An 18,151-nucleotide genomic window follows, 5' to 3' on the forward strand; every position below is an offset into this window, starting at 1 on the left:
ACGATCGTGCGTTTCTATTAGGTGCTCGAGTGAGCAATGTATACAGGGTATGATCTAGAGTCTAGCAATCAGATCCATAAGTCCACTGACAACGAGCGATGGTACAGGACAACTGCCTTCGTCGTCCCCAACGACGAAGTCAACGCAACCTTCAAGATTCCACGGTCTGCGTACAAACGCAGTCGCATGTCCAGCATTGACAGCTGCGTGCAGTACTCTTCCAATACCCGAGCTCACCACCAGGATCTCGGACGGTTGCAGTGTCTCCTTGACGAGGGACTCGCAGAATGACTGAAATTTGGAGGTCATGAAGAACGGGTAACGGGCGACGAAATGTGCAGATATGTGCTCTGTCCACATGTGCACCGCGTTGCTGTCTGCAAATGCAGGCGGGAACAAGGGACGGAGCTGTTGCATGGTTGTCGGGGAATGGGTTGGGAGGCAAACGAGCGTGTAGCCACGCTGCTTCAGCCACGTAATAGCTGCCTCCACGTCCGGATATGGCTTTGGAGAGAGGATGCACTTCAAGGTCTCTATGAATACGGCAGAACGCACGTCGACATTGAAGCCGAGTTCCCGGGCGAGGTTGATCAGAGCAGAACGGGCACATGTCGCAAAGGAAGTCGGGGTGCCGAGGGTCTCTGCGTCACGCGCTGCGAGGGCCTCCAGTGTGAGGAACCGGTCGACGACAAGGCCCAGCGACGTGGTACTTCTGACAGGGGAGTAAGCATACCAAGGACCCAGCGCGACATTCAAGGTATCCTGTCGATCCTGTCGTGGAACGGTGCGTCAGTTCGTTCAACGACAGTGCAACTGAATGATACTCACCAAGATTGTTCCGAAGATATCGAATGCAACCACCTTCGTAGGACCAAATGGCACGACAGGGTAACTGAATGGCAAGTGCGGAAACCTCCTGGGAAGGAACTTGACCGAAGAGTCTGAACTGTCCGACCAGCCTGAGGGCGAATGGGGTTCCCCAGCCTGTTCCAGGCGCTGCGCATCCCTCTCGTCTAGCACGGCTGTGATGCGAGCGTGAGGATTGTCGAGGGCGGCCAACTCCATGGCTCGTTTACGTGAATCGTCGTCCAGACATACTTCGGTCGGCAACGTGGTTACAAGGGTATCCGGGTTCTTCATCCAGCCCCTGCGGGTGTTCTGTAGGCGGGTTTCAGCCAAAGTTCCTAGTGTCTACGGTATGCCATAGCACGTACCGCGCGCATCTCCCGGACCCACTCGATGGCAAGATCCACACCACGCCATTGGTAATCCTTGCAGAGTCTGCACATGTCAGGGCTCGTGTGGAGGACGAAGATAGTTATGCAGGGTCACTCACTGATTGTACAGCATCAGTTCGTCGTATACGTTCGATGGTCCTTCGAAAGACGGCAGCTTGGGTTCCGCGTCGAAGTCGAAGTTGAAGACGTATTTCTGTGGGTCCGGCGGTGGGCCGCCGAACATATACGCGCCAGTGTCTGGATTCTCTTTACGAGCGAACCAACCCTTTTTGACCTCCCAGATGTCATGCGGAGCAGCAAGGATTTCGCGCTGTTTCTCTTTGGCTGACTTTAAGCACCGACCAACACCATCATTAAAGGCACGGAGGCTGTCTTCGGTGAGGGTGTAATACAACTGGTCGAAAAGGGAACAACGCATTGTGTTGAGGCGTAAGGCGGGAAGGATATGAAGGTACAAGGGCCAAGAAGCCCTTTCCTCCTTGGTCGGAATGGGGGTTGTGGTCAAGATGTCAGCATCGGTGCTAACAACAGCACCTGTCTTGCTGATGATCCTCGGTCCGAGAGTGAAGGATGCGTTCTCAACAGGATAGGGAGACGGGTACGACGAGATGGCAAATAACCAAGGCGGCGACAGGTTATCTCTTTCATCGTCTGTGAAGCACGTCCGGAGTCCCCAGAACGGCTCAATTGGAAGTCTGGAAGCTGCGAGCCGACCTGACTTGGGCAGCCAGTAGGCAGACCCTGCTGGGTCGAATTTGGCAGGTAGAAGAGAATGAGACATGAACATTACGGCAGCGTCGGAGAGCACTGAGAGTAATGTAATGGTACGAGTCGATGTGGTAGAATAGCGCGTCCTACGCGGCGGCTGTCCACGTCACAGTCCAAGGTCGGTTGAACTTATTGCAGCGGAACAAAGTGCCCGCGAGTAATTCCAACAGAACGTTGTCTCTTTGCTCGAGGCTGAACATAGTTATAACATGCGATCAAGTATTTGGCCGCACTAGATTGCTGGTCCAGCTCGATAATAATGCCCTTCACATTCAAGTTAACAGTAGCCGAGAAAAAGATTCCTGCCCCGGTGAGGCTCGAACTCACGACCTTCCGATTGCGATGCATTCATGCAAGCAGGTAACAGTCGGACGCTGTAACCAACTCAGCCACGGGGCAGATGTTAGGGGGCTAACGCTAACACAGTATAGCCAGAACCTTGTTGCACCTGGGACCGTCTTTCTCGAGGGCATTTGTAGAACTTGATTTCTTCCTCCCCGACCGCGCCCGACTGAAGGAGGATGGCGAGCTTTGCGACGGACCCGGCCCACGCCGATACCACTCTTGTTTCTGACACTATCTCTGCCGACTCCACGCATGCACAGAACGGCCAAAACGGTGCAGATCACGCTGGGAACAGTACCTCGGGCGAACACGACACCGACAACGACACCCCCGGCAAGAAGAAGAAAGGAACAAAACGGAGAAAGGTCAACCATGCATGTCTCTACTGTCGCCGGAGCCATATGACCTGTGACGAGGGGCGGCCTTGTCAGCGATGGTGCGACTTTCCTAACCTCCAGCTGCTCATTGGGACACCGCCCGTGCTCATCGTCTGCTGCGCCAGTATCAAGCGCGAGATTGGCCACCTCTGTCACGACGAACGGCGAAGTACGGCCAAAGAGAAGGCGTCTACAGCCACGCCCTCAAGCTCCATTACGAATCCCCCAATCGACGTCGCACGGGCTCTCCCTGGCGAGTATACTCTCTACCACCATGTTCCCCCAACGACTCTCTAACGTTCCAGTGCCGGATGTCCTCGCGCGCAAACCTATAGCGGGACAGTATGGTTCTGCGTCCGTACCTATGACCACACCATGGCCTGGTATGGGTCTCGGCATGGCCCAGGGTGCGTGGATGTACCCCCCAGAGACTCTGAGCAACGAGTTCTCTGTCCTCTCGTGAGTATTCCATCCTGATTGTCCCACCCACTTCCATTGTATGAGCGTCACGCTCTGTCCCCGGCAGTCTTGCATCCCTGGCCATGCACGGGCCTGGTACAGACATCAAGCCGAGTTCTCCTGCGTCCTGCTGGTGAAAAAATCCCCGTGTAGCATGACGTCACTTTTCGTAAGGGCGAGCTTGCCGCAATCCCGCAACTCTTCCGGGTTTCTTGTATCAAGGCCACGCGCGCGTATGCTGCCCTCGTCCACAAACTTTCTCTCCACCCCATGCGCGCGTCTGCCCCGCTCTGCAAGTCAGATACAGCGCGTCCTCATCGTAGCACACAGGGGCCTCCGAAGGGTCATCAGATGTTGGTAAATGCAGAGTGGTTTCTCTGCGATCGTCAGTTGATCTTCTGGGCACATGGAAGTCATGCCACTTCGGGGAACACGCCGAATGTTTCTACCTGGCTTTGATGCTTTGGCCCGAACTCATGTCCCACACTGTCAAGTTTACTATACCTTCATTCCAGCGTTGTTGCATAAGCGGAGTATGCTGATACACCATGATAACAGAGATTTCCTCGAGTCCCTCGACGACGGAACGTTCTTCAGCCAGCCTCCCGCAGTCGCACCCTCATTAATGTCCAGCCCAACATATACCAACCCGGTCGCACTCGGAGTAGATAATCCCTACATCACCCAGCCTACAGGTCCGGCGAGTGCGGCACCCACAAATACAGCTGCTCCTATCCAAGCACCAGCGAGCCCAGATCGAGATCGAGACAAGCCAACAGAGGAGCCTGCGCCGGTCGTGCTGCCTGCAGCCACGAAGACGGAACGCTTCTTCCTTACGGCCGCCGACCAGGCCTCCGGCTCGCGTAATGAGCGGTTGAACATGGTCATCCGGAGTAAGTACGAGGCCGGACTACTCAAGCCGTACAACTATGTCAAGGGGTACGCGAGGTTATCACGGTGGATGGACAGGAAGTGCGTGTTCCTATAGTCGCCTGCTTGGCTCCCGGCGGCTGAATGTGCTTTCCAGTGTGTCACAGGAATCGAAACAGAAAATCCTGCAACCATTATCCGTCCTTCGCCCCAAGTTCAGAGTGAGCCTCCGGACATGTTTCAGGGACGCTTCTAACCGCACCCCCAGGCGATCGCACAGTCGGAATCTCTCACAGATATTGTACGCGCGTCATGAACGTTCATTTCGGAACTTACGCTAACGCTCTGGCGCTGCAGGATTTGGTCTTCATTGAAGAGGCTTTTGAGCGACTACTCCTGGACTATGATCGTGTTTTCTCCGCCATGGCCATCCCCGCATGTCTGTGGCGTCGCACAGGCGAGATCTACAAAGCCAATCGAGAGTTTGCAGAACTCGTCGGCGTGGATGGGTACATGCTCCGTGACGTGCGTCCTCCTTTCTGTCCAGCATTGCCCTTGGAGTAGCCGCTGAGCTACAACACGTGCAGGGGCGGTTATGCATCTATGAACTCATGGCCGAGGATTCTGCCGTGAACTACTGGGAGGTACGCCCCTTGTCATCGTTCTGCCTTCGATCATTCGGCCCGACTAGCTGACGCCTGCTCTCCCTCTTCGCGCAGAAATACGGCAATGTGGCGTTTGACTCGAACCAAAAAGCCGTCCTGACGTCGTGCGTGCTCCGGTATAAGCCGCTGCTGCCGTCGTCCGGCGCGGTCACACCGGCGCGCGTAAAGGAGACGCAGCCGTTGCCGAACGAGGAGGGCTTTATTAGCTGCTGCTTCTCGTTCACCATCCGCCGCGACCCGTATGGGATCCCCACGCTCATTGTTGGGAACTTCATCAAGTGTTAAAGGCTCTCAAGAGTCGAGCCAAACTACAACCAGGATGGAGTGCCCTCCCGACGGGCGGACCGCTCTCCAGGCCCCATAGATCTCCTGCTGTGTCTCCTCTGCCTTGTTTGTCGTGCTGAATTGTCAGGTTGCTCTCCTCCTCCACCACAGCGCTAAGTTATACGCAGCGTACGCGGATGCCCGCTGCGGCGGCGGCGGCGGGCAGCTTTAATCGGCCTCTTATACACCTCCTCTTGCTTCTGCTTCTGCTTTGCTTTCGTGTTTAGTATGTTTCCTTCTGTTGTAATACGTGGTTCTGTTGACTCTGCTGCTAGGTACGATACGTTACGAGAAGCCGGAAGATACTCAAGAATGTACATTGCTGTCTCGACTCTCTCTCTGTTCACAGACACAGACTAGAATGGAGGTCGCGCGCCCCCTTGCTGATCATTTCGCGTGATATGTCTATCTGAACGCAGCACTCCACTCCAAGTTGACGACAGCCGAGGAGATTTCGCGTCTTCTTCCTTCGGCGGCAGTGGGAAAGATGGTGGACTGCGGCTCGGAGTCGTTCCGGTGCAGTCGGGCTTGGCGTCCACCTTGCAGGTTCAAGGTCGTGGGCCTCGTTCCCATGAGAGGTGCCGGTCAATGTTCAGCGTGCCGAATGTTCCGATGCAGGAGCGGAGGTTATGTCGTCCGCTGTGCAGGACACTTCTTTCTCGACCACAATGTGGTGGTCACGGTCCTGCTAGTAGTTGCACATCTACCAAGTTATCCGCTGGTTCTCTGAGCCTCGTTTGGTTCTCATTGTGCTTCGTTGCCCTGGACGGTTGGCGTCTTGTTGTGATGTCGGGTTGTTGTTTCGCAGTTTATGCCACTTACTTGCCGGAAGGAGTTAAAGTGAGGCCCTGCCGTACAGTTCCACTTCGAATTCCGGCCTTTTCAGTCCTCCTGCAGCGGGTGCTGTGCCGCAATCAATGTCGGCGTCGAGCAGCCCGTGGCGGTTACAGTTTTGAGGCAGTACTACGCGTACGAATGTGCAGTACACCATGTATCCTCGATACGCCCACCGCAGTGCGCACTACTACATACCTGGAAATGGCACTGCGTGGAACAACGCGACCCGGGACCGAGTCGGAGCATTGACTGGGTTATGTGCGGCTTACGGCAATTTGGAATAAAGTCGTAGTAGACTGCCCCCATATAATGGTAAACGCGACCAACGCCGGCACTTGGCCTCCTACCCCGACATATACCTCGCTTGACTTGATACCTGTTTCACGACTTCCCTACGTTCACGCTCTCTACTCTACCTTTGCATGGCTATTTCATAATTGCGCACTCAGTCTTCGTCGACATCCGCAATGGCGAAGGAACACCGCCCGCGCATGCTGCACCGCGCCGCGAACCTCCTCACGACAAAGGGCGAGCCCGTGCCCGCGATTGCAGACACCATCCTCGCCTCCGACCCCGACTTGGACTACAAGCCGCTCCGGCGACGACGCACCGACGGGAGCACGGGGCTGGGAGGGTCCATACGGCGGACGCTGAGCCAGGTCAAGGATGTCGGTACGAACGTCGCGCGCCGCGCGAGCTTCAGACGCTCCCCCTCGACGCCCGCGCCCACCTCCCGCAGTGCGCCCCCCATCGCAGAGGCCGAGCAGCTGCCCCCGGAGACGACGACGTTCACGCTCTCGCCCGTGCTGTGGGTGAAGAGACGGAGGAGCCACCGCCGCGCGCAATCTGAGGTCCTGCCCACGCGGCCACGAGTCAATCACGCCCCCGCTGAGAGTGCACCAGTTGACGTCGACTCTCCGTTCCTCAACCGTTCCTCCTCCCATCTGCATCCTCGCCCACTCACCAGGATGGCGTCTTTGCCAGAGTCCCCCATCATCGAGCAGCAGCACCAGCAGCAGCAACAACAACAGCAACAGCAGGCACAGCAGCCGGCGCCGGTTGCGCAGCCCGCGTCGAGCACGGACGCCACCGTACCGCAGTTGCTCCAGCAGGGCGTGCCGATGCTCAAGGTGTCCGCGAAGAAGCAGAAGCGATATGTATTCAGACTCGATCCCGACCAAGGACAGATCATATGGGAGTCGAAGAAGCTGCGATTCAGTGAGTGATTCCCATCTGCCTCTGCCCCCCTCCCCGCGCTCATGCGTGGCGGCCAGTCCCGATCGAGAACATCAAGGAGCTCCGCGAGGGTCAGGATGCACGGTACTACCGCGAACAGTTCCAGCTCGCCCAGGAGTACGAGGACAGGTGGCTCACGATCGTCTACGTTCTCGACGGCGGGTACAAGACACTGCACCTCATCGCCGCCACGCGCGAGATCTTCCAGATGTGGGATGTCACCCTCCGCCGCCTGTACATGATCCGCCAGCAGCTCATGAGTGGGCTCGGAAGTGCCGACATGCGCCAGGCCGTCTGGGAGAAGCAGTTTTGGAAGGGCGCGGACGATGAGCACGACCAGCGCCTCGACTTTGACGACGTTGAGCGACTCTGCAGGAGGTTGAATATTAACCCTTCGAAGGAAGACCTCTTGCGACGGTTCAAGGTACGTCCATCGCAGATGGATCTCTGGTGTTGGGAGCTGACATCCCCTGCAGCAAGCTGATAGTCAGAACCGCGGCTACCTGGACTTCGCTGACTTCAAGCGTTTTGTCAAGTCCCTCAAGGCGCGCCCGGAGATCGACAGACTGTTCAAGAGGGTCACGGATGGCCAGTCGGAGATGTCGTTTGCTGCATTCGAGCAGTTCATGCGCAAGTCCCAGAAGGTATGGCTATCTCCCAATCTCTCTTTATCGTCCAGTCGGTTTCTAATTCCTGTACAGTCTGCCCTCGGTGGTCCGGAGCTCGAGCACCTCTTCCTACGTTATGCTGCGCCTCCACCTGGAGAAAAGGCACCGGGCTCTCCCCCACAGACGTCGCTGGACCTTGCGATGCACTCCGTTTCGCTCTCGAAGGAGGCTTCGGAGTCCTCATCATCTACGTCTACCATCCCCACGTCTCCACCGCCAACCGCAAGCACAGTGTCCACAGTAGCTCCGCTGACGGTTGAGACTGCCAAGATGACATTGAGCGGCTTCACCACGTTCCTACTTTCTGCGGACAACTCGGCCTTCGCGGACCAGCACGGACGGATCTACCATGACATGACACGCCCGCTGCCGGAGTACTACATCTCCTCGTCACACAACACCTACCTTGTGGGACACCAACTGGTTGGGGAGAGTACCGTGGAGGGCTACATCCGCGCGCTACTGCACTCGTGCCGGAGCGTTGAGCGTGAGTTGAAACTCTATTCTGCCTCCAGGGATATCGTTGACCCCGGCTTGGTAACAGTTGACATCTACGATGGCGAGACGGAACCTGTCGTATACCACGGGCGCACTCTCACGTCCAAGGTCTCCGTGCGTGACACCTGCGCAGCGATCATGAAGTATGCCTTTGTAGCGTCTCCTTACCCCATCATCATCTCCGCCGAGATCCACTGTTCGGTCCCTCAGCAAGAGCAGCTCGTGGTCATCATGAAGGAGGTCTTCGGCGAGCACCTGGTATGGGCGCCGCCTGACGCTCGCCCGAAGATCAACGTGTTGCCGAGTCCCGAAGACCTCAAGGGCCGCGTCCTGCTCAAGGCAAAGAACCTCTACGTCTCGGAGAAGCAAGGGCTCACTGAGAAGGAGATCAGTGTCGACACTGAGTCATCCACCTCGGACACCTCGGCGTCGGACTCTGACCTTAGCGGAGAGGTCAAACAGGAGTGGCGGAAAGCGCGGGAGAGCGAAGTCGAGCTCATCAAAGGTACATCCTCCCCACGCATCCCTTCCTCCGTATTGCTGTGCTGGTCCTAACCGCAGCTGTCCGTCCGCCATCAGACCTGAAGTCCGAGTTCAAGAAGGCGCGCGGCGCCCTGAACCGCGTGCGGTCGCCTGGGTCGCCGAAGCCTGCCGCTTCTGCCCAGGCCATAATTCCTGCCCGTCCGCAGTCCCCACCGGTACCCCAGCCTCCGAAGGTGAAGATGTCGATGGACCTCGTGTCGCTGCTCGTGTACACGGTGGGCGTCAAGTGCCGCGGGCTGAACAAGAAGGAAGAGTACGCCCCGGAGCACGTGTTCTCGCTCTCCGAGAACACGGCGAACAAGCTGCTCAAGCAGGGAATGATGGACCTCATCAAGCACAACCGGACCCATCTTGTCAGGACGTACCCGAAGGGCACGCGCATCGGCTCGACCAACTACGAGCCGCACCGGTATTGGTCGGCCGGGTGCCAGCTCGTTGCGCTCAACTGGCAGACGTTTGGTGAGTGGTGCCGTTCGTTGGCTGACTTGTCGGTTGTGTGGTGCTGAGACCGTGTGCGTTGTGAAGACCTGGGCTACATGATCAATCATGCGATGTTCCAGCGGAACGGACGTGCGGGCTATGTCCTCAAGCCGCTTGCGCTCCGGATCAACGACAAGCAGCTGCTGTCCAAGCGGACGAAGCACTTCCTGAACATCACGGTACGCGTCCGCTCACTAGTATTGCTTCTAGCACGGTCTGGGTCTAATCGCGAGTCGCAGATCATCTCCGCACAGCAGCTTCCGCGCCCGAAGGACTCGCTAGGGCGCGAGATCATCGACAAGTCCGTCATCGACCCTTTTGTCGAGGTGTCCATCCACATCCCAGACTGGACACATTCGCCCTTCCTGCCCGAAGGGTCCGCGGACGCGTACTCGCCCCCAACATCGGGCAATGCCGTCGCTGCGACCTCGGCGCGCACGGTGACGTGCAAGACGGGCGTGGTGAAGAACAACGGGTTCAACCCGGTGTGGGAGCAGCAGATCTGTCTGCCGTACGACCTCGTGGGCGACATGAAGGACCTGGTGTTCGTGCGCTTCTCGGTGAGGCAGGAGGACAAGGAGGACGACGAGCCCCTTGCCGTGTACTGCGTCAGCTTGGGAAGCCTGAATCTTGGGTACCGACACCTCCCGTTGCACGATGCGCAGCTCTCGCAATACCTCTTCTCTACCCTCTTCGTCAAGATCGAGGTTGAGGACGCATGAGCAGCTTGAGCTCGCTCTGTGCCCTTGATTCCCTACCAGTACCTGCATCGCCGCGCCGTTGACGACCCACCTTGCATTCTCAAGCAACATCCATCGTTCCTGGTCGCATCACACGCATCATTCATACCTTGCTATCTATTATATATTCCCCATCATCACTTTGCTCTGTATCCCTGCTTTTTGACCTTCTGTATACTACTAGTAGAGGCGCCGCTCCTTCCGCTTCGTCCCACACTCTGCCAGTTCAACTACCCGCATGAAGCATTCGCACTGCTGATCACAATGACAATCGCATACGACTCGCAGCCGAGCTTTCAACTGCAAGTCATCCCCGTAATCATCATCTTCATCTTCATCATCATGAATCGCCCCCAGAACATTGTCAACACATAAACCAGATACCGTAGCTTCACTACTTATTCGCTCAGCTTGCGTCTGAGATGTACAGCGCCGCGCGATAGCGGCACACTTAATCGTATATCCCAATCGGACCTTCGAGCCTTGACTTCCTCTTGCATGCGGTCCGTGTGTGTTCGTCCTGTGGATATGGGAACTGCTTTCGAATTCCACTTGTGCCCCCCCCCCCCTTCCACGCTCACTCACGCATTTGGCTGACATGTTGCAGGACAAATTGACAGATTCCTTGCAGATTGGAGACAGCGATACATATCTGAAGATTGAAGCCAACTGGAAATAGTATGGAATGTGAGGCGTACCCGCGTGAATCAGGTTAGTCGCTAGTTCCGCAGTTATGTCAAGGGGTGTGACTGACGAGGTCCTTCTATCGCTGTCGCGGAGGTATTAGTGCGCTGCTGTTCAAGGTACCAGGACATGGGCGCGTCGCGCACAGCCCTTGTGGCGAAGCAGTTCATAATATGTGCTCGTGTCCATACGACAAGGCTTCGGACTCTTGCCATCTCCAGTCCTTCTTGGTGACCCAGGTACGTGCTACCGTATCCTTCGCATACCGTTGGCTATACTAAGGGCACCCAGTAGGCACCCAAGACTATGCGGTTGCTAGACACTTGGACCGGCCAGTTCCACGAAGTGGAGAACCATTTCGAAGTCACTTACGTTATCCTCTCGCACACCTGGACCGCTGCTGGGGAACAGTCGTTCCAAGACGTACGCTCCCTGACAAGTCAAGTATTATCCTTGAACAGTAGTCCTCTGGGGACCTCTGAAACAGACTCTGTCCTCGAGGACGAACGGCTCTCGGCCAAGATCAGGAGTGCATGTCGCATCGCACGAGAGCACGGCTACCGATACCTATGGCTGGACTCGTGCTGCATCGACAAGACGAGCAGTGCAGAACTGTCAGAAGCCATCAACTGCATGTACGCCTGGTATAGGGATGCTGCGGTCTGCTATGCATTTCTGTCCGACGTCCCCGACGGCGACGCACCCCGGGACGCGTACTCTCAGTTCCGCCAGAGCAGGTGGTTCAGGCGAGGATGGACGCTGCAGGAGCTCATTGCGCCGCGCGATGTGATCTTCCTCTCTTCCGGGTGGCAGGTCCTAGGTACGAAGATCGGGCTGGATACCGTTGTGGAGGAGGTGACGAGCATCGACCGCGCTGTTCTCGGCCACCAGGAGCTCCTCCATGAAGTGAGCGTGGCGCGACGGATGTCGTGGGCGGCCTCGCGGGAGTGCACACGGGTGGAGGACGAGGCGTACTCGCTCATGGGCATATTTGACATCAACATGAACACGCTGTACGGAGAAGGGCGTCGGGCGTTTGTTCGACTGCAGGAGGAGGTCCTCAAACGTATCCCAGACCAGAGTCTCTTCGCTTGGGGAACGCCATGCCTCACGGCCCTTCGCCTCCCACCAGTCTTACCAGAGCGTTTTCGAGGACCAATGACTCTGGATATCTCCGATGCCCCGCTAGTGCTGAACCCGGACGCCTTCGCCGCACGGCCTCAATATGTGGTGAATCCCTCTGTCGAGTTCATCTCGAAGCCAGATGCGGTTTCGCTCTTCGCTTCCTCACCCAGAGACTTCCGCAGTTCGCATCCAATCCGGAACATACCACACATCGCTCTTGTCGAGCGTCTCGGGCTCTCTTCACTTTCTGTCCCGACGTACACTTCCTCCTCATATGGGATCCACACCAGCTTCTTCCTACTCTCCGCGAGCGAGTGCTTGCCACAGTCAACCTACGACCCCTCCGCGACCCCCGGGCAAGACTGGCACTTCGCCATTCTCGCATGTGAGCCCGCCGCACTCTCCGGGCACCTGATCGCGCTCGTCTGCTCGCTCGAGCAGGACCCCCAGACTGGCTCCGTGCTAATGAAAGGCGGCGAGATGGGGAGCTACTTCGCGAGCAACAATCCCAAGCGCTACAAGATCGCTCGCGTGGTCGCGCTCTCCCCGGATCAGCTGCAGAGCTGGCGAGGACGACTGCAACGCAAGAATGTCTACGTTTCCCCAGAGCCACAGTCGCACCTGCTCTTGGCCGAGTCTAGTGCTAGCCCCGCGCGCCTCATGTACCTTCTCAGCAAACCCCACCCCAGCAGAGTCCCCGTCAGCTTGGCTGGGTGGACCGCGGGAGTCCTGAGGACGCTGGGGTTCGCGGTGCAGTACAAGCCCATGCCCGAGCTCCAGACGCACCAGCTCATCCTCTTCAAGGGACGGGATTGCGTAGTGATTGAGCACGAGGACGAGAAGGTCCTGAGTCCCGAGGGTAGCCGTGGAACAGACCCTTTTGAGCTCGCCACGAGGGTGATCTTGAGGGGCTACCACCACACGGGCGATATCACGCAAGGCTCAGTTGATGGCCCAGAGTCGCTGCATCTGTACAAGCTCTCTATCTCGTACATCTGCCATCTGAAGCCGGAGAACTTGTCAGAATGGTGGGAGTTCCACGCCATGGACGGGCAACGGATGAGGATACGAGTCACTTTGAAGGCCACCAATCTATCGCAATGGTATCTCGATGTGCAGATCTCATGAAGCGTTGCGTCAGGTCATGTAGGATATTAGATAATGCCCCATGATGACTGCCTTATTGTCAGTCTCGTAGTGGCGACATGGGGAAAGGATTGGGCTTACCGCGACGGGAAGAACATAACTATGGCGCGACTTACCTCAAAGACCACGGAGCTACCTCAGTCCATCGGGAAGAAGGGTAATACACAACAGATATTGAAGGATAATGCAAGAGCGTTGTTACAGTAATTTCGTGGAAGACGTTGAGGGATGGCAGCATAATTCGGTACTTGGCAGGGATGCGAAGAAAGGAGGCGGAGATAATACATAAAGCACGACGACATCGAGAGAACAGAGAACCCATCCAGTACGCCAGTGTGTATGAGCAGAAATCGTACTCGTAAATGCCTCTACTTGGGCGGGGGTGACGGAGGTCCTAGAGAAACAGAGACGGTCAGCCAGCCTTTTCAGGCTGATAATGAGGTAGGCTGATAACATACCAAATAGACCTGAGCGCGGCATTGGTATATCACCAGGCAGTGGGGCAGCGGAGGATCCGGCGACGGGAGCTGGAGACAACAAAGGATTGGCTACGGTACGGTTCTATGTCAAGATCGCCCGTCTCTATCGGAAACATGATGCACGTACGCTTCCACTGAGCCCATGCAGGCAGATTGGAGTGGTCTGGAGGAGGAGCGATTGCAGCCGGAGTGGGGGTAGAAGGCGGGAGCGCCTTTGCCTTCGCCTTTGCTCGACGCTCTTCCCGCTTGTGTACTGTACGCCATGCCGGGCGAGCAGGCACGCCGTCGTCGATCATGCTAGGTGCAGGTGGTGGTGCAGGAGATGCAGGTGCGGGAGGCTCTTCGTGCTAGTCCAGACATCGTTGGACACTGCAGTAATCGTAACCTGGCTATGGCGGTACGCACCTTGGGCATCCAATCCGGGTTGAACTCACCTCCTCCGCCGAACTTTGACTTCACAGCCATGAGCTCTGCAATCTCGCTGATTAGACCAGGCAATGATCAAGTTCAGAAGTCAGTGAACATTCAGGGAAAGCTCGGTGGCGCAGATCGAGATGGAAATGAGACGCACTACTGCAACTGGCGGCGCTCGTCTCTGAGCTTGCCGACCTCCGCAAGGAGGATGCGAACCTCGCTCGCAAGGGCTTTGCTGAAGTCATTCAAGTACCTGTTGCGCACCATTGCGTGTCCAGTGTCCGAATCCTACTCAACGCGGCAGACGAGCGTACTTTGGAGGAGCCGGATAGTTTCCCTTCTGCGACATCACGTCTCCGAGGTTGGTGCGATGAGTTCAGAATATCACTAGGCCCGTTACACACTTAAGCAGTCTATGCAGGATAGTAGATGAGCAGGAAATGGGAAACAAGCAGGAGGACGGGGTGTGGTTCCGGACAAGTTACGGTTGGCGTCTATCTAGTGCAACAACCTCCGATACTTCGAGGACGGAGCGCGCACACCACGAGGCGAACGTCTCAGGTCCGAGCTGCATTTCCCGTATCTCTCTATTCTATTCATCGATATCATTCGAGGCAGAAGACATAAATTAACGCAAGGCGATCTGAGCCTGAGTCCAAGCCAGGTCTTCGCGAGGTACTATGGGGGGAGAGAAGAGTCCGTAGGGGTCAAGGAAATGGGCAATGTACAAATACAGAGGTGAGATCGGTTCAGCTAGCTACATGTGCGAGTACGATAGTAGTAATGAACATATAGAACCGTGAAGAGTGGGGTGCTGAATCGTATTACATGAAGGGAAAGAGGACGCATGCTGGGGCAGTATGTAAGAAAGGGAGGTGGCGAGGGAACGTCCCAGATGCAAGCAAGAGGCGGAGTGGAAGATAGGAAGAGATAAGGAAGAAGATGGTAGGGGAAGTGCGTAGTGTGAATGAATATGCAGGTCTATGCTCAGATGCCGAGGAATGTCGAAATGTACGCCGTGAAGCGCGCAAAGCGCGCCCTCTTCGTCTTCTTTTTCTTCGGCTGTTCAAGAGGACACGGGAAGCCGTCAGCACATCAGTGCGCAAGAGGGGAGGGAACGGGTCGGCGGCCACGCACCGTCGGTGTGGGTGTGGCATCGCCATTCGCGGCCCGTTTGGCGGACGTAGTTGGATCCACCGTGACGGTCTCTACAGTTGGCGACGACGTTGCGCTGTCCGTGGGTGCTGCCTCACCGTCCGCCTTCGGAAGCTCCACGTGTTGTGGCTCTTTAGTCGGCTCGGGAGCCTTCAGCGGCTCTGGTGCAGAAGTAACATGCTCTTTGAACCACTGTGCAGCAAAGAGGTCAAGAGGCGGACTTTCATATAGGGAGGCGAGAAGCACGAACCTGAGTAACGAACTTCGCAGAGTCCTTCGGGTATCGCTTCTGCGTATCGTAGTCGACGTACGTCAGACCAAAGCGGGTGACATACCCGTCCGCCCTGTGATCGAGCGATTAATCGACTAGATCGCAGCCACAAGATGCTAAACGGCGTACCACTCGAAATTGTCGAGCAAACTCCACGCGAAGTACGAGCGAATATCAACGCCGTCCTCGTTCACAGCAGCCAAAATAGCAGCGGTGTTGCCTTTGAAGTACTGGACACGGTCGTGGTCGGCCAATGCCTGCTCAAGGGGCATCACATTCTCATCCTTGACTGCGAAACCGTTCTCTGTGACACTACGGAAGCACTGTAAGCTCCAAGGAACCGGAAGGGTGCAATGAATACCCACTAGATCGGTTTCGAGTATCGCTGTGAAAATCCCCGTCAGTATGCTGTCGCCACAAATCGTGTGAGAGAGACCGATCACCTTGTACAAATAGTTCAGCAGCGCCCGGAAGCCTTCAGGATCTGTAAAATTCGCAAACCGGTCATTAGCGGTTCGTCGCAAGCGATGCGGCAAAAAGGGCGTTCATATAGAACGTACAATCCTGCAACCACGCACAATGCGCTGATTTCCAAGTATTACCATCAGCAAGGCACCGAGTGTCCATGGGAAAGATATACGCACCTTGCGTTCCAAGTTGCGTTCCATCTGGCCGGGTGAACGTGTACTCGACCTTGCCCTGGAACTCATCATCGCCACCCGCCTCTGGCAAACCGGATAAACACCATCAGCAAGAGCCGTAGTACGATCTCAGAGTGCGCCGCACACTCCGCAAAATAGAAATGCGCAGGGAAGGCGACGTGTACTCACTGCAGAGGTTGGTGGTATACGTGTTCATACCGTAGAATTCGGACGAGCCAAGGACAACAGCGTGTTCCTCGGGCGTGAAACGCGGCAGGCGGTCGCCTAACATGTCCTTCATATACTCCGGGTAATCGCCGAGGTAGATCGGGTCCTGCGAGAGACAAGTTCTCATCAGTCTCCTCGAATATCGATCAGAAAGGGTATTGGAGGCGGTTGTGGTGGCAATGCCCGAGACACTGGTGAATAGGACGCCAAGGAAAGCAGGCGGGAGAAGATGTGGTGGTCGCCGAGACTTACCGCAAACCATCCTGTGTACCGAGATAGTCACGTTGTCAGCTTCATGACCAGAGACTCAGCTACGGGATGTCGAACGCACCGATAGCAACATCCAACGCGTGTTGCGCAGCGGCAATGTCTGCGAGAATGATCAGTTAATCTCTGCAGGAGAACAGCCAGTCGAATAACTCACTCTCCGGACTATCGTCATACGGCAACGCCATGTCACCATTAAGAGTGATGCCGATCGTTCCATCCTGGCTTTCCTTGAACTGTTCGCGGTATAGCTTGCAGGCGTACGCATGTGCGAGGATCAAGTTGTGTCCGACACTAGCAGATAGAAGACATCAAGAAGGCAGGCAATCCAAGCACCACGGTTGAAGTTCGGATTTCCCGACGCGTGTCCGAGGGGTCATCGGGGAACGCACACGGGGATGGGCGGAAGAAGCGACGAAGACGGAGCAGAGTAAGCGGGCGGGAAGAGCACAAGAAGAGTGGTGCAGGAGCGGACTTACATCCACGGTTCAGTCGAGGAATCGCCCTCAGGCGAGCGCGTGCGGTCACTTGACCGGCCGGGGGCGAAAACCCCCCGCCCGTGCCCGAGCACGGACACGCACCATGGCTCGTTGTGCGTCAACCTGCATGTGTCGGGCATGTGTTCAAGATGAGACGGGGAAGAAAGCTCTCGGGGAAAACGCACCAAAATTTGACGCGGTCACCGAACCTCTCGAAACAGATCTAGAAGCATCGTGTTCAGTCGGGAAACGTACCGAGGGAAGGAGAAGAACACGATGCATACCTTGGCATAGTTCACGTAATCCTCAATGATCTCTCTGCTTAGCCAGCCGCCATAGCGGTCGTAGAGAGCTTGAGGAAGGTCCCAATGATACAAGGTCTGTCATGGAAGTAGGAGAAATCGCGGAAAAATCAGCTTCGTACTGTCGAGCAGGCGAGAAGTCCTGTCACTCACTACGAACGGAGTAATCCCTCGCTTGAGGAGACCGTCAATCAAATTCGAGTACCATTGTATACCGGCTTCATTGACAGGGTCGTTACGACCACCGAGTGGAATAATCCGAGACCAAGCAATGGAGAAACTGCCAGAGGAGATTTAGCGCTATACTGAGCGCCCGTGCTGAAAGAACCACGTACCGGTAGGAGTTCACCCCGTAGGATACGAGCAGGTCGAGGTCGTCTTCCCAACGGTTGTACGAATCGGTGGCGACGTCACCGTCACGACCGTCGAGAGTCTTCCCGGGAAGTTTCGCAAAGTCATCCCACCATGACTTTCCGCGGCCATCTGCAGTTGTGGAACCCTCAATCTGGAAGGACGCTAGATAATCGAGGAGAATTAGATCCGACCAATTCACAGGCACGCGTCGGCGCAAGTAGTCGTGCCCAGGTACCCGTAAGAAGGAGCAGGAGAGAGACGCACCGGTGGCAAAGCCCCAGAGGAAGTCGCTGGGCAGTTTGTCGGTCTGCGCTGGTTGTACACTCATCGTGGCTGGAGGGAGTGGTACGGGAAGGACGGCGGAAAGCTGCGAAGCTGTTTGCTCTTAAAGGACAGGATTGTTCCAGTGCCGATATCATCTCGAGGGCTTGGGACGGCACATCCGGACGCGGGAGGCCCGAGGAAAGTCCGGAGGGGAGTCCGTCTCCTCGCGCAGAGCTGGCCGTGGCGAGTGCGGGATGGGTGTCTCCGTGGAACTCGCCTCACCTTCCATCTTTT

General features: G+C 56.4%; 6 protein-coding genes and 1 non-coding gene across 7 annotated transcripts; 3 read left to right on the forward strand and 4 right to left on the reverse strand.

The window, feature by feature from the left end:
- Positions 1-21: 21 nt before the first annotated feature.
- Positions 22-2,133, reverse strand: L226DRAFT_392924 (uncharacterized protein). The gene is made up of 4 exons (XM_067674501.1): positions 1,337-2,133; positions 1,215-1,281; positions 829-1,158; positions 22-771 (listed from the first exon to the last, which is right to left on the reverse strand). Exons 1-4 carry the CDS (start codon positions 2,023-2,025, stop codon positions 55-57), a joined length of 1,803 nt encoding a protein of 600 aa, XP_067536514.1. The 5' UTR covers positions 2,026-2,133; the 3' UTR covers positions 22-54.
- A 175-nt stretch (positions 2,134-2,308) lies between these two features.
- L226DRAFT_t105 lies at positions 2,309-2,405 on the reverse strand. Its single transcript has one exon. It is a non-coding gene; the product is annotated as a tRNA-Asn (tRNA).
- Positions 2,406-2,510: 105 nt separating this feature from the next.
- L226DRAFT_534006 (uncharacterized protein) lies at positions 2,511-5,426 on the forward strand. The gene is made up of 9 exons (XM_067680583.1): positions 2,511-2,787; positions 2,854-2,981; positions 3,064-3,187; positions 3,746-4,159; positions 4,215-4,278; positions 4,326-4,358; positions 4,415-4,582; positions 4,645-4,701; positions 4,777-5,426. Exons 1-9 carry the CDS (start codon positions 2,528-2,530, stop codon positions 5,005-5,007), a joined length of 1,479 nt encoding a protein of 492 aa, XP_067536515.1. The 5' UTR covers positions 2,511-2,527; the 3' UTR covers positions 5,008-5,426.
- A 1,425-nt stretch (positions 5,427-6,851) lies between these two features.
- Positions 6,852-10,030, forward strand: L226DRAFT_545149 (PLC-like phosphodiesterase; the record flags this gene model as incomplete). The annotated part of the gene is made up of 8 exons (XM_067682326.1): positions 6,852-7,101; positions 7,158-7,543; positions 7,596-7,763; positions 7,821-8,274; positions 8,332-8,790; positions 8,865-9,287; positions 9,354-9,487; positions 9,548-10,030. 8 exons carry the CDS (start codon positions 6,852-6,854, stop codon positions 10,028-10,030), a joined length of 2,757 nt encoding a protein of 918 aa, XP_067536516.1.
- An 820-nt stretch (positions 10,031-10,850) lies between these two features.
- Positions 10,851-13,136, forward strand: L226DRAFT_612214 (HET-domain-containing protein). The gene is made up of 2 exons (XM_067686364.1): positions 10,851-10,971; positions 11,027-13,136. The coding sequence occupies exons 1-2, from the start codon at positions 10,906-10,908 to the stop codon at positions 12,983-12,985; spliced, it is 2,025 nt and encodes a 674-aa protein (XP_067536517.1). The 5' UTR covers positions 10,851-10,905; the 3' UTR covers positions 12,986-13,136.
- A 22-nt stretch (positions 13,137-13,158) lies between these two features.
- On the reverse strand, positions 13,159-14,366 carry L226DRAFT_534011 (uncharacterized protein). Its single transcript, XM_067680584.1, has 6 exons — positions 14,211-14,366; positions 14,054-14,149; positions 13,888-13,963; positions 13,610-13,829; positions 13,462-13,551; positions 13,159-13,397 (listed from the first exon to the last, which is right to left on the reverse strand). Exons 1-6 carry the CDS (start codon positions 14,243-14,245, stop codon positions 13,372-13,374), a joined length of 543 nt encoding a protein of 180 aa, XP_067536518.1. The 5' UTR covers positions 14,246-14,366; the 3' UTR covers positions 13,159-13,371.
- Positions 14,367-14,883: 517 nt separating this feature from the next.
- Positions 14,884-17,921, reverse strand: L226DRAFT_461420 (beta-glucosidase 1B; the record flags this gene model as incomplete). The annotated part of the gene is made up of 17 exons (XM_067675648.1): positions 14,884-14,952; positions 15,100-15,243; positions 15,302-15,395; positions 15,452-15,634; positions 15,688-15,707; positions 15,766-15,806; positions 15,883-15,906; positions 15,967-16,047; positions 16,153-16,313; positions 16,519-16,561; positions 16,616-16,752; positions 16,938-17,060; positions 17,123-17,160; positions 17,222-17,317; positions 17,393-17,519; positions 17,575-17,755; positions 17,858-17,921. 17 exons carry the CDS (start codon positions 17,919-17,921, stop codon positions 14,884-14,886), a joined length of 1,626 nt encoding a protein of 541 aa, XP_067536519.1.
- Positions 17,922-18,151: the final 230 nt, after the last annotated feature.

The sequence above is a fragment of the Lentinus tigrinus genome, assembly GCF_003813185.1.
Source record: "Lentinus tigrinus ALCF2SS1-7 unplaced genomic scaffold L226scaffold_9, whole genome shotgun sequence".
Classification (NCBI taxonomy): domain Eukaryota; kingdom Fungi; phylum Basidiomycota; class Agaricomycetes; order Polyporales; family Polyporaceae; genus Lentinus; species Lentinus tigrinus.

Coding starts and splice junctions, on each gene's coding strand:
- L226DRAFT_392924 (XM_067674501.1), bottom strand. CDS start 2,025: ATGTTCATGTCTCATTCTCTTCTACCTGCCAAATTCGACCCAGCAGGG. Junction 1,282..1,336: donor GAACTGATGCTGTACAATCA/GTGAGTGACCCT, acceptor TGACATGTGCAG/ACTCTGCAAGGATTACCAAT. Junction 772..828: donor ATATCTTCGGAACAATCTTG/GTGAGTATCATT, acceptor GTTCCACGACAG/GATCGACAGGATACCTTGAA.
- L226DRAFT_534006 (XM_067680583.1), top strand. CDS start 2,528: ATGGCGAGCTTTGCGACGGACCCGGCCCACGCCGATACCACTCTTGTT. Junction 4,359..4,414: donor CGGAATCTCTCACAGATATT/GTACGCGCGTCA, acceptor CTGGCGCTGCAG/GATTTGGTCTTCATTGAAGA. Junction 4,702..4,776: donor CTGCCGTGAACTACTGGGAG/GTACGCCCCTTG, acceptor CTCTTCGCGCAG/AAATACGGCAATGTGGCGTT.
- L226DRAFT_612214 (XM_067686364.1), top strand. CDS start 10,906: ATGTGCTCGTGTCCATACGACAAGGCTTCGGACTCTTGCCATCTCCAG. Junction 10,972..11,026: donor AGTCCTTCTTGGTGACCCAG/GTACGTGCTACC, acceptor GGCACCCAGTAG/GCACCCAAGACTATGCGGTT.
- L226DRAFT_534011 (XM_067680584.1), bottom strand. CDS start 14,245: ATGTCGCAGAAGGGAAACTATCCGGCTCCTCCAAA. Junction 14,150..14,210: donor AACTATCCGGCTCCTCCAAA/GTACGCTCGTCT, acceptor GGTGCGCAACAG/GTACTTGAATGACTTCAGCA. Junction 13,552..13,609: donor TGCATGGGCTCAGTGGAAGC/GTACGTGCATCA, acceptor ACCGTACCGTAG/CCAATCCTTTGTTGTCTCCA.